The 13967-nt window shown below is 41.0% G+C and overlaps 1 protein-coding gene across 11 annotated transcripts in view; it reads left to right on the plus strand.

Annotated features, from left to right (window-relative positions):
- LOC124253232 overlaps window positions 1-13922 on the plus strand; it is a 176970-nt gene extending 163048 nt beyond the window's left edge. For 10 of the 11 annotated variants that reach the window (XM_046686957.1, XM_046686958.1, XM_046686960.1 and 7 more), the window contains 11 exons: window positions 2118-2208; window positions 3385-3474; window positions 3612-3785; window positions 4097-4216; window positions 4748-4858; window positions 5007-5147; window positions 5327-8056; window positions 8290-8430; window positions 8576-9550; window positions 10178-10298; window positions 10417-13922. In XM_046686957.1, coding sequence (XP_046542913.1) covers window positions 2118-2208; window positions 3385-3474; window positions 3612-3785; window positions 4097-4216; window positions 4748-4858; window positions 5007-5147; window positions 5327-8056; window positions 8290-8430; window positions 8576-9550; window positions 10178-10298; window positions 10417-10937 — 5215 coding nt within the window. In that variant the 3' untranslated portion in view covers window positions 10938-13922. The remainder of the gene's footprint in view (window positions 1-2117; window positions 2209-3384; window positions 3475-3611; window positions 3786-4096; window positions 4217-4747; window positions 4859-5006; window positions 5148-5326; window positions 8057-8289; window positions 8431-8575; window positions 9551-10177; window positions 10299-10416) is intronic. The other variant, XM_046686959.1, reaches the window with a different exon arrangement.
- Window positions 13923-13967: the final 45 nt, after the last annotated feature.

Consider the following 13967-nt stretch of genomic DNA (forward strand, 5'->3'; position numbering starts at 1 on the left):
AGTGGGGTCTGTAACCAGCTGACATATATTGTTCTGATGTTACAGTGGGGGTCTGTAACCAGCTCAGAGATATATTGTTATGATGTTACAGTGGGGGTCTGTAACAAGCTGACATATATTGTTCTGATGTTACAGTGGGGTCTGTAACCAGCTGACATATATTGTTCTGATGTTACAGTGGGGGTCTGTAACCAGCTGACATATATTGTTATGATGTTACAGTGGGGGTCTGTAACCAGCTCTGAGATATATTGTTATGATATTACAGTGGGGTCTGTAATCAGCTGACATATTGTTATGATGTTACAGTGGGGGTCTGTAACAAGCTGACATATTGTTATGATGTTACAGTGGGGGTCTGTAACAAGCTGACATATTGTTATGTTACAGTGGGGGTCTGTAACAAGCTGACATATATTGTTATGTTACAGTGGGGGTCTGTAACCAGCTCAGAGATATATTGTTATGATGTTACAGTGGGTGTCTGTAACCAGCTCAGAGATATATTGTTATGATGTTACAGTGGGGGTCTGTAACAAGCTGACATATATTGTTATGATGTTACAGTGGGGGTCTGTAACCAGCTGACATATATTGTTATGATGTTACAGTGGGGTCTGTAACCAGCTGACATATATTGTTCTGATGTTACAGTGGGGGTCTGTAACCAGCTCAGAGATATATTGTTATGATGTTACAGTGGGGGTCTGTAACAAGCTGACATATATTGTTATGATGTTACAGTGGGGGTCTGTAACCAGCTGACATATATTTTTATGTTACAGTGGGGGTCTGTAACAAGCTGACATATATTGTTATGATGTTACAGTAGGGATCTGTAACAAGCTGACATATATTATTATGATGTTACAGTGGGGGTCTGTAACAAGCTGACATATATTGTTATGATGTTACAGTACCAATGCGATAAGTTTCATGTACCATCTGGCAAAAATACGTAACACGATAATGTCAGTGACCGTCCATTGTGGGATCGATTTGCCTAGTGGTTTGGTTGATGAACTGATGAACGTGAATGGCATTTTTTCATTGATGACACAATAATTCTATAGATAAATACATTTCCAGCTCCTGAGCTACTTGTGATCATTCATATATTAACAAATTTGCTCATGAGAATCAAAATCAAAATACACTGCATGAAATATTGTACAACATAAGGGTTTATGTTTGCAAGTGGTGACACCTGTCCTTTCAAATCAATCTCATCATCTACAGACACAGTACACAATTCACTGCTTAAAATATTCCTCTGATGCATAATGTGCAAATTTCATGTCTTCAATAACATGCAAGGTGTAATCAACTCACATTTCATCCGCAACACTGTAACATCAATAACATCCCAAATGGCGGTTTCGGGCTCTGGGGAAAGCAAAAATTCTGTGGAGAAGAAGAGTAGTCTGCCTTCAACAGTAAAAGTAATCTCAGCAATGTCACTTTAAAGCACACTGGTTACACTTAATAACAAACACTCCTTAATATTTTTTCTCTGGTCAATGGGGCACATTGAACATAAACTTTTACACAAATGCAGATGTGCAGAGATATCCAAACAATCTGTTGATGACAGCATTCATATTCACATGCAATGAGGGACACCAGCGAATGTCCAAAATCATTACAGTGCCACACTCTCGATTACTGATGCTGGCAAAAAGGAAAATCATCTACATCTATCTTGCAACATTGTTGTTTTAGAGTGTTTAATTAAATTATTTTTACTTCATCTACTTTGCTTCCTCGTTATCCTTGAAAAAACACAGAAATGGCAGAAACTTTTTTCATTGAGGGACATGTCAGGGAAGTGATCAGAGAACCACGTGACATCACTCATTCATGTAATATTGTGGGGTATGAAAATATGAAATTTGAATCTATTCCACCATAAAGTGTTGCAATTGTATGGTGTGTAAGAAACAGATTACTGTACTTGTGTCAGTCAGATACAATTATCTTACAAGTCGTTTCAAAATGTATCTGACAGCACTGGTGTAGTAATCTCTATTGATAACATTGCACTGGTGGTGAGGTGTCTTGTTGTATGTACAGTGGTGAACTGTGACTCAAGCTGTGTTGCCCATGTGGTGTTTCAGGATGGAGGAGATGGTGAGGAACATGCTGCAGTACAAGAGCAAGATTGATCAGCTGAAGCAGGAGAAGTCCAACCTCTCCATCACATATGAGGTGAGGCAGCTGAACACATGCAGGGCAGGGGGTCTGTCAGATCTGGTGGATGACATTGTGGACCTGTAGTCATGGTGTAGTGTCAGGGTTAACTGTAGCTTGTGTATCTGGACTTGTATTGTAGAGTATGATATAGCATCTACTTTAACTACAGATTCTACTGTGGACTTTGACATGGTGCCTTGCTGAACTATAGTGGTATGGTGCCTGGTTGAAGTACAGTGACATCATGTCTGATTTAACAATAGTGGTATGACGTCCATTCCAACTACAGCTCCGTGAGTTTCCAAAGTCTGCCATTGTAGCCTGTTATGGTTGAACTATAGCGGTAGGATGTATGGTTGAACTATAGCAGTATGATGTATGGTTGAACTATAGCAGTAGGATGTATGGTTGAACTATAGCGGTAGGATGTATGGTTGAACTATAGCAGTAGGATGTATGGTTGAACTATAGCAGTAGGATGTATGGTTGAACTGTGGCAGTAGGATGTATGGTTGAACTATAGCGGTAGGATGTATGTTTGAACTATAGCGGTAGGATGTATGGTTGAACTATAGCAGTAGGATGTATGGTTGAACTATAGCGGTAGGATGTATGGTTGAACTATAGCAGTAGGATGTATGGTTGAACTATAGCAGTAGGATGTATGGTTGAACTATAGTGGTAGGATGTATGGTTGAACTATAGCAGTAGGATGTATGGTTGAACTATAGCAGTAGGATGTATGGTTGAACTGTAGCGGTAGGATGTATGGTTGAACTATAGCGGTAGGATGTATGGTTGAACTATAGCAGTAGGATGTATGGTTGAACTATAGCTGTAGGATGTATGGTTGAACTATAGCAGTAGGATGTATGGTTGAACTATAGTGGTAGGATGTATGGTTGAACTATAGCAGTAGGATGTATGGTTGAACTATAGCAGTAGGATGTATGGTTGAACTGTAGCGGTAGGATGTATGGTTGATCTATAGCGGTAGGATGTATGGTTGAACTATAGCGGTAGGATGTATGGTTGAACTGCTATGCATGGTGTGCAAGTGCAGAAATGTGCCAGTTCCTCAATTTCAGCAGCATAGTTATTAACTACAAATATTTGTTTTAGATTGACAATTTTGATTGACTGCATGACAGTTTTCACTTGTGTTGGTGTAATGGAGATCTTGCCTTGCAGACAAACCTGCAGAAGTACAGCTCCCACATCAGCACCCTGGAGCGGGAAAACATGGTGCTGCTTAACGAGGTGAAGAAACTGGAGGCGCAGGTTGGTACTGTCATTGGTGTTACCCTGGAATGATAAAGTACAACTAGTGTTATATGGATAGATGCATGTGTCAAGGTGTTAATGTGTTTGTAAGACACTCTCTCTGCCCCAACTTACCAACATTGTTTGATGTCCAGCTGTCAGGCAAGGGAGATGACCAGGACAAGTCAAAGCTGCTGCTGCAGAGACTCAAGATGTTGGAGGCAGAAAACTCAGCCCTGGTGCTGGAGAATGAACAACAACGACACCAGTATGAGAAGTGTCTTGATGAGATAGCAAACCAGGTTGTTCAAGCTCTTCTGGCACAGAAGGTATGCAGAATTATCCCCCTTTATATTCACTACAGTCTGGTTAGAACTCATTATACTTACTGAGTTCTATGCTGTTTCCATTATAAATTTTTGAAAGAAACAATATAGTTATGGAATGGCTGTATGGCTAAAGTTATCTGTTTATGTGGTAGTTATGAACAGTCACATTAAAACATAGCCAGGATTGACAATGTTACCAATCTCTTTCTGGAACTTCTGTGCTAGCCCATATGTCCCTTAAGTCTTTAGGCCCATTTCTATTTCACTTTATTGCTAGATTGTGCTGGTTAACTTCATCTTCCTTACTTCAGACTCTGCGGGAAGAGTGTATGAAGCTGCAGGGACGTGTTCAGGACCTGGAGCTGCAGAACAGGCAGCTGAATGTCATGTTCCAGCAGAAGATACGATGTGCCTCTGACTCCATGGTGCAGGTGAGCATAACCCTCAATACAACTCTACCCCAAACCCTCAATACAACCCTACCCAAACCTTCAGTACAACACTACCCCAAACCCAATACAACCCTACCCAAACCCTCAGTACAACCCTACCCCAAACCCTCAATACAACTCTACCCCAAACCCTCAAGACAACTTTACCCCAAACCCTCAATACAACCCTACCCCAAACCCTCAATACAACTCTACCCCAAACCTCTCAAACCCTCAATACAACCCTACCCCAAACCCTCAATACAACCCTCTACCCCCAAACCTCAATACAACTCTACCCCAAACCCTCAATACAACTCTACCCCAAACCCTCAATACAACTCTACCCCAAACCCTCAATACAACCCTATCCCAAACCTTCAATACAACCCTACCCAAACCCTCAGGACAACCCTCCCCCACACATAATACAACCCAATACCCCCCACACTAAATACAACCCTATCCCACACACTGCATACAACCCAATACAACCCTATGCCATGATGATTGATACCTGTTATGTTTCAGCAGTCTGTGCCACCTCGCAAGCATCTTGCTCCAGCACAGGTTGGTGAGGCAACCAAGTCTAACACCTCCCCTGTCAGTATAACAGCCATAGTACACCCGCAGTCTCACCAGGTCAGTGCTTTTAACGTAAAGTTCTTAAAACTTCTTTATCATTCATTGCTCACATTCTGTTTTTAACTGACATGTTTAAAGTTTTTTACTAACATTCCCCTGTTGTATATTCTTTGACCATGCACCTGTCCTTGTTCACACCATCTAGCCCCGGCACATCCCACACACAGCCCTCCCTCAAGCAGCAGCAGTAGCAGGAGCAGGAGCACAAGCTGGGGGCAAAGGGGAGGCAACCCCACCAACACTAGACAGATCCACGGGTTCACTTCAGAGCATGTGTAGTGAATATGTACGTTCTTGACTAGTCAATCTAATACTATTTAAGAATCAATAATAAGAGACAACATTCAACGAGTCATTTCATTTGGTTAATCAACAGCATTTTGAAATATCTTACACAAAACTATGATATATGTCCAGTGCCTTTCATCACTAGCTTCTTATATCTAACCACTTACTTTGTTGCAGATGTTTGATGATAGTCCTGGTATGCCGCAGATGAGCTCACCTCCCCCTTGGCTTAGAGATAAGTTGGACCTGCCCTTGACAGATGAAAGTCGACCTAGCTCCTCTGACAACAGTCCTGTGACACCCCCAACCCCTCCCCACACAGACTCCATTGCCAAGGCCAGCAGCAGCCCAGCATTACAGACAAAGATAGAAACAGAATTCCCTGTCAATAATTCTAGTCCAAAGGTGAAACGTGTTACTGGACTTGAAAGAGGTTGTCAGTCTCTAGATAGGATTGGTGTTGCTAGAAAATCACCTAGTATCAAAAACACCACTCGTCCTCATCGTAAACCTAAAAGTTTAGGGAAAAAGTCATCCAGTGAGAAGAATGTAACTGCTGAGGTTGTTGCTGACAAAGCACAAGTTCTGCCTCCTCCATCTCCACGGACCAAGTCAAGAATACCTAGCAGGGTTCCAACACTTACAGCCAGTCAGGGAGCTCGGAAAGGGTCTGGTGACCACACACCCGAGCAGAAAGGGCAAGGACCAAAACACAGTACACCTCAAAGTTTCCATGATCTCATGTCACAGAGAAAGAAAGCACTCTCCCGGGATAATTCTCCTAAATCTGTGAATACATCGAGACAATCCAGTGACTCTCCCCGACACACGCTGCCATTTCGCAGTCAGTACTATTATGACTACAGTGATGAAGATAGTGACTCCCGACCAGTGTCTAGAGACTCTAGCACAGCCTCCACTGTCTCACTCAATGATCTCTTGGATAGTAGTTTAGACATGGACAACCCTCTCGACGAGGACTTCCTTTCTGACTGGTCTCCCAATTGTCTGTCACCAAATAGCCTCAACACACCTGCCTCAGGCCCAAGTCAGATTCCCGTTATGACAAAGGGGATGTTCTACCACTATGCCAATCGAACACAGTCTTCACCTAAAACTGTTAAGTCAAGACCGTATACTGATATTATCGTGAAAGATGGCTCAGCCACTGTGGTGAAAAGTGAAGATGGGCTGAGTGGGTGTAAACCTCTCAGACCAGATAACCTTATTCTTGTGCCAAGAGAAAAACAGTTTTCTTGTGGATTCAGTTCATCCAGTTCTTCAAGTACTGAGGAAAATAAGTCTTTGATCAACAGTGTTAAACGTAACCTCAGTACTGATGCCAAGAAGCAAATTACCGAGCAGAACTCAGAGAAAGGAGGTAACCCTCAAAAAGTTGAAAAACCTGACAGTACAGTCAGAAAGTATCCAGCAGGTGTTGCTGGAGATAACAAGAACTGTATTGTTGCCAATGTTTCTCTTGTTGTGAGTCCACCTGGGAAATGTAAAAAATCACCACCACCTGTGCCACAAAAACCTCCAAGGTTACGTAAATTGTCCAGTGAAGGTCAGTGTCAAGGTCGCACAGACAAGAAGGGCAGTGGGCTCATAATGGACAAAGATGGAATGCCATTTCTCAGTGAAAATTTGACTGTTGAAAAACAGAAAGATCTTGCTGCATTTCTTGTTCAGGATGTAATTGAACGTGTGAAAAGCAGAGAAGTTCTGGCATACCATCAAAAGGCTCCATCTTCTGATTCTAGTTTCGAAAGTGTCCGTGTAGAACGCTCTGGGAGTAAAGATGATGGATATTCCACTATGTCAAGTGACATTCAACCAGAGATTTTAGAAAAGTTCAGTGATGCTGCAACTCCAAAAGTTGAAATTCTAATTAAATGTGAACAGGTAAATGAGAGTGACATTAGTTCCACAGCAGAAAGCAGTACAATAAAGACAAAGGATGCATTCACTGATGTGATGAGTGATCATGACTCTGCCATGGAGACATCTACACACAGCATGGAGCTGCGGAACTCCAACCAGAGTCTGTCCTCACAGGTGTCCTCCTCCAGCTGCGAGAGTGCTGTCAGTCCTGTCCTTAAGGTCAATGACATGAAAAAGTTTTTCGAGGAGGAGGCAAAGAAACTTAAAGGTGCTAAACAGCTAGACTCTTCAAGGTCACCAATCATATCCCCCAAGAGTCCAAAGAAACGCTGGCCATTTGATAAAGACAAACATGCCAAAAGCCCTAATTCCTCCAAATCTATGCAACAGGCTCTGGAAGTAAATAGCTCTGTAACAGCTAAAGATCCTGCTCAGGATGATGGTTCAGTTCCAGCAGCTGATATCATCTTCCAGAACTTCACCAGTGTGAAGGACAACTCTATCTGTGACCATGCCTTGTCACTGCACATCAGTGAAGATAAATTGTTGGAGGATATACCAGAGGATGATGAGTGGGAAGCTATACACAACAAAACTGTGCAAGAAAGTGTTGCCATGCAAAAGAATACCCTCAAGTCACACCTCCAAAATTCCCATGAGAACATGCCTAGCAAACCTCAATCTTTCACTCAAAAACTTCCATGTTTACCAACATTAGATTCCACAAAGAATACATCGACCAAACCTTCTTCATTGTGCCTTGCCAAGGCTAAGTCAGACTCCAATCTGTCAAATGCTGGCCAGAGTAAATCTACCTCCCTGTATGAAGACTTCACACAAGGAACCTGGGACAGTGGGAAAGTTCCAGAACGTTCAGCATCAGTCTCAGAGATGGACTTCCAGCCAGCGCCATCTGCTGGCAGCAACTGTGATTACAAACGCCAAGTTGTACTAATTGACATCGATGAAACCTCCGTCCTATACAGGGTACATGACATAGTCAAGGATCACTGTCAGTCAAAGGTATAGTAATGGATATGGAGCAACAATATAGTACCCTATTAAGAATGACCAGTTCAATAGTAACTACATCCATGTTTATATACACTAGGATTGATAGGTTAGATATTGTCATTAGAGTACTTACAATTATCTTTGCTTAATGTCATATTTAGATGAAGTGGAACATATTGCAACTGTAGCATTATATATTAGTATACACAGCTCCATTTAGTGGGTATTCTTCTCATCTGCAGATGTCTCCTGCCCTGGTGTCAGACTCAGACAGTGACTCTGAGGCTCAGATCAACTTTATTGAATTACTGAAACAGAAAAGTGAACGCCCCTTCACACTGCCTCCTTGGACCCCAAAACACACAATGGATGAGTTAAAGAAGGTATGGCCTTGTATTTCAGTATCAAATCTTCTTTTGCTGTAAGTTGTAAAGCATGTAACGATGCATGATGAAAATAAGCACATCACCAGGTCCTTCATGTATTTTACATTTATTCATTTACTCATGATGTTTTCTATTCTTGCAGAGCTCTACCCCTTCACCAGTGTCAGTGAAGAAGTTTGATTCTTCTAACCCAGAAGATTGGATACTGAAGTTCAGCAAAGATGAAATTGAAAAGCATATTAATGGAGCCTCCTCACAAAATGGCTCTGCAGAGGATGTCTGTCTCGACAATATCGGTAGCAATCTTTCATCGGCAGATGCCAATGTTTCGAACAGTTCGACAGTCGCTCAGGATGGGTCTTTCTCTGCCCCTGAGCCAGCTAATGGTACACATGAGGGGGCATCTATTGAGGACAGTCCACGATCACCACCGTCAGAAGAGCAGACAAAATTCAACAGCAATTTCTACAGTCTGTGCAACATGGGTTCCAACAGAAGCCTCTTCTCCAATGGGAGTCATGATCAGGGGATTAACAAACTTTGTCCACCTGAACTAGAAAGACCAAGACTTAGAAAAACTGTTGGAGAAGAGAATATTGAGTCAAGGGAGTTTGAAGAAATATCTAAGCAAATTGCCAACCTTTCCAAAACTGTGAATGATTTGCATAAAAGTTTATCAAGTTTGAACTCAGCTGATTCTGGTTCCACCAATGAGCTTCCAGGATGTCCTCCTCCAGCCAATCAAACCACTGCTCAGCCTGCAGCTGCTCTGGATGGCTACCACTGGGTGGATGATGAGTTCTACATGGCATCATGTGGAGGAGAGGTCATCATAGGGAGCACAGAATTACTAGCTGAGGAGTCTACAAACTGGATGGATGACTTTGAGGACAATGATGGTGCTAGATGTGACCTGGATACTAACTGTGAGATTCGTGAGGAGGAATTCTATGAAATTCAGGTCAATGGGACGTCATACACAGACCTCCCAGGTTACACATACTCTGAGAATGGGGCTGCCAGTACCAGAGTCTACCAGGGCAATAAGTCTCGCAATGAGGATCAGAACAGGCCTCCAAGGAGGCAGCTTTCTGACAGCCACATGGCTGATCCTGAGGTAAATATGAAAATAAACACCAGTCTTGATTATTTCCGAAATTGTGTCCGCTGGTCATAAAAGGCAAATTGTGGTGAAAATAGAGCACAAAAGATCAGTTGTCACACCAAGTGTGAGTGAAAATAGTAAACATTTCCTGCTGTCCTGGCTCTGTGTGTCACTAATCACAAGTCGCAATTATCGCTAACCTACTTTTTAAGTGTGGAGTTTATTTGCCATACTTCAGCTGACATTTACTGTCAATGTCACTATGGACAACTGACTTTAACAGATACATATACATATGTATAGTATAAATGCATACAGAACATGAAGTGTGGGTTCACTAAGTGCTTTGTCTGATTTCCAACAAAAGTCAAGGTAATATCATTGCAAATTCTGTCAGAAGTGCATGGAGGTTGACAAATCTTTTTACAGATTAGAATCTATTTTGTGTATTATGGAAAGATATAAATTCCCTAATCAAAAGTTAGGAAGTATACTTTATACGCATTTAAGGTCAACATAGGTGTCACTACTATTGCTTGAAAAGAATATAATTCCAGATGTAAGGTTGAAATGTTAAGGCCAGATGGCATAGATTTGACAGTTTGTTATTCATATACTGAATGCTGTTGTCTGCTGCAGAAACGTGCCGACATCCTAGACTCCATGCTTGCATCAGGTGGGGAGAGTAATGACAGCCTCGCCAGTGACATCGGTCTGGACCATATGATGTGTCAACGCCTCATTGGCCGCAGGAGACAAGGTATTAAATCTTTGCATGCACTGATAATAGAATAGTATAAATATTATATCACAGCACGAAGAACATTTGGCAAGTTCAGTTTCACAACTTGTTACAAACTTGATTTTGTCGTTTTCAGCTCGCCATGAAGTAATGAGGTACCCATCAACCCACCGCCCTCCTCTTGACTTTTCCAAGTTCTTCATCAGATATGGAGACCCTGAGCGTCAGGCTGTGGCTGCTTTCGATTTTCTTGAGGACCTTTCTACTTCTAATTCTGAATCTGGATCTCTTCCAAAGCTAATAGCGCTGGACAATGTTGAAGGCAACGATGAAAGTAGTGAACATAGTCGCAGACACCGAGGTCATCAGATGAATATGAACAATGGTCATGGACAATCTCTGGAAGGTCACAGATTAGAAAACCAACGTATAATTACAACCTCATCAGGAAGGGTGAGACGGGTGGACAAGAATAAGCGGAAGAAAAGGGGAGATGCTATGAAAGCACGAAAGCAGAGAGAGAACAATTCCCGTATTGGCATGGGACAAGCCTGTAGAGCAGACTCTCCCCAGCTGCAGGACTCCTCTGATGCAGCTGTCAGTGCAGGCAACCTCTCACTGAGTGACTCGTGCTGTGAGGGCTTCTCCAACCAATGACCTGACTATGTTGTGAACCATGGCCTGCCCAGTGGGGGTACACAGTCAGGGATCCTTATCTTCCACATGCATTCACACTCTTTTGGTGCAAGGATGTTATATAGATGACATATATACACAAGTGTTTGCAAGTGTGTACTGAGTGAGAGGATAGTTGTATAGCCAGGGGTATAGGATAGGTCTCTCTATGTAGACATGACATCTTAAATTCTGCCAATATCGTATCTTCCATTTCTCTGAAGATATATTTATGTTCCATTATTGAAAGTATGGAATAACAATAATACAATGAAATACACTACTGTCCCATTGGCAGCTTGCAATCATCTATATATAGGGACTAATTATTGACTATTTTGTGGTTGTAATGTTCTAGTGAGATATTTTTCTTAGTCTTAGATTGAATTTATGAGTAAACTAAGGTTAGTGACAGAAGGACTTCAAGTCTTATGTTGTCAGTATTTGTCACCAAATTCACACAGATGCAGACTTAACTGGCTTCTATTTTACTTGCCATTTAAATATCTTTGAGTCACCAGAGCTTATCAGGTGCATACGGGTGCATACTGGATCTACTGGGACAAGCTGTACATATCTATATACACATGCAATTTCACCTGCTATATCTGGTTGCACAAGTGGCCCCTGCTGCTCATGTAATGGTAGAACACACTCCTCAAACATGCATCAGTCACTTGCATCATTACAGCATTAAGTACCTGGTACATTCACTGTTGGATTTCATCCATCAATCACTTACCAATTCTCAGTGTTTAATCATATGACAATAGGGCATGCAACATTCAGACGGACTGCTATACCTGTCTACAACTGCTGTGGTGTATGGGGACCACTGTATGCCTCACCTGTATTTCAGTCACTGTGGATGTTAAAAACAAACATCTACATGTAGCGTCTACCTCAGCTCTTCAAGCTCATTTGATCAATGTTCAAAGGTTCCATTGATGGGACAAAAGTAGAAACAAACTTTTATGTTCAGTAACATCTAAACCTTACCAATCAGCTTCTAAGAATATGTTCTTAAGACAGTTTATAATTGATTTTGTGCCACGTTGATCATTGACTCTAGTGCCTGTGGTTAAAATGTGCCATTACCCAAGTGAGGATACTCCAGTGTGAAGTACAAGATTCACTTGTTTTGTCGCCTCAGTAGCTCTGCCTTTTTCATCAGCCTGTTGTTTTAATACTGGCTGATTATGTCTGCAAATAGGAATCTGGCTGTTATTTGTGCTCTGTGTTGGTGAAAATCTGTGATTTTACATTTAAACTTCAAGTTATTGCTACAGTTTTGTAGTGATCCTATTGTAAGTGCTATTTATTCACACCATGCTTTAATGATTGTTGAATTTGTAATTTGCTTATTGTATTGAGGTGGAAAGTTGACTTTGCACATTCTTACATTTCGTGGTGTTGATTTTGCCACGAGAATGAACCCAGATGTAATATATTTCTTCTAAGTAATTATTATACCATCTCTTTCTGTGTTGTTGATTGAGAAATTCTATCAACAATCAGGTCAGTGAGAAGAGAACTGAACATGATGGAAAATGTAATTATCTCCCTTGATACAGGATTTTAAGAAGTTGTTATTTTAATGCTATTCTGAATGGTTATCAGAATTGTTTTAGTGAGAAATCCTTAATGTGTCTTAATTAACTTATTCACTGGAATGGATATACACCAAGTAGCTGTAAGTTTTACAATGGGGCCTACATCCTTTGACGCATCATCTGCAGTATTTCACAAGAATTGTTCATTTTTAAGGACATCAAATCTACCCAGTTTGAGAATTTTTATAAACTATTTACCTAGTGCCTCGTGAGTTTCAAAGCAGGTGCTGATGACTGCGAGACATTCTTGCCAATACTCTTATACACTATGCAGACGATGCCATGCCAACAAGCAATAGCAGCCTGAAGACCACGCCTACTTCGTTGTCATTTTATCTCCACCGCTATACATATCTCTACTCCTCACCGTTGCAGTGGCATTGAGACCCCAGTACAAGTAACTTTGTAAGGACTACCTAAATCTGCTGATTCTTCTTCCTGTTGGTCACATTGACCTCCATGTTGTCATTGCAGGTTCATCATCATACATTTTGTTATCACTACCCATTGTGGGACTGTATAGTATATGTATAGTGTATGGGATTTTACTGTCTGTGTGTAGCTTAACCAAACAGGTTTGTTCTGTTCCACTCCTGGCATGTGTTTTAAGGCTGTTCTTCAGTAGCTGTATGTTAACTGGTATGGTATTGCCATCATCCATGAACTCTCTACAAACTCATAAGTTCAGTACGTGGGATATGCTTTACATGTTTTAAAATGTTTCATGTTGCTACTGATAAGAATTGAAGGAATGGTATTTTGTAATAACATTATATATTTCATCAGTCTCTTACCTCACCAATTCCATGTTAAGTGATTGGCTTTGCAACAACTTCATCTTTTCTACTTGAAAGAAATCTTTTGATCTCATGTGTAAATAGCAATATTGCAGGTTTGATTTGCCTACTTTTATGCAGATGTGTGTTGAGCAATGACAATGGAAAGGCTTCCCACTGTTGGATGTTAGTGTCTTCAGAGTGAATCAGTTTTTATACAAGCCTGAATGTAAGCAATGATACTAGGTGTATGGATCAGAGAGTAGTGTTTCATAGGAGTACTATATATTTAATATATGTCACACTTTTCACAGGAGTGATTTCAAATTCATTGTATTTTATGTATGCGGTTGTTGACATGAGAATCGGATATTTTGTTCACAAGTTTATGAAAGATTTTTTTCTAAAGAGGAAGCATATTTAATATAATCTTGTATTCACTGATATCAGTGGACGTTTCGTATCTATTTACAGATTATTTATAGCCACTAGATTTGAAACTTATGAGCAAAACTTAAGTAAGTCACATGAGTATGTACTTTTTCATACCAATAATAAACTACTATATCTAGATGCAATGCATTGTGTTTTGTTGCCTGTGCATGTTCCCATTTACCAGTGCC

This window comes from Haliotis rubra, unplaced genomic scaffold (genome assembly GCF_003918875.1).
Source record: "Haliotis rubra isolate DU_JTF1 unplaced genomic scaffold, ASM391887v1 Scf536, whole genome shotgun sequence".
Taxonomy (NCBI): Eukaryota; Metazoa; Mollusca; class Gastropoda; order Lepetellida; family Haliotidae; genus Haliotis; species Haliotis rubra.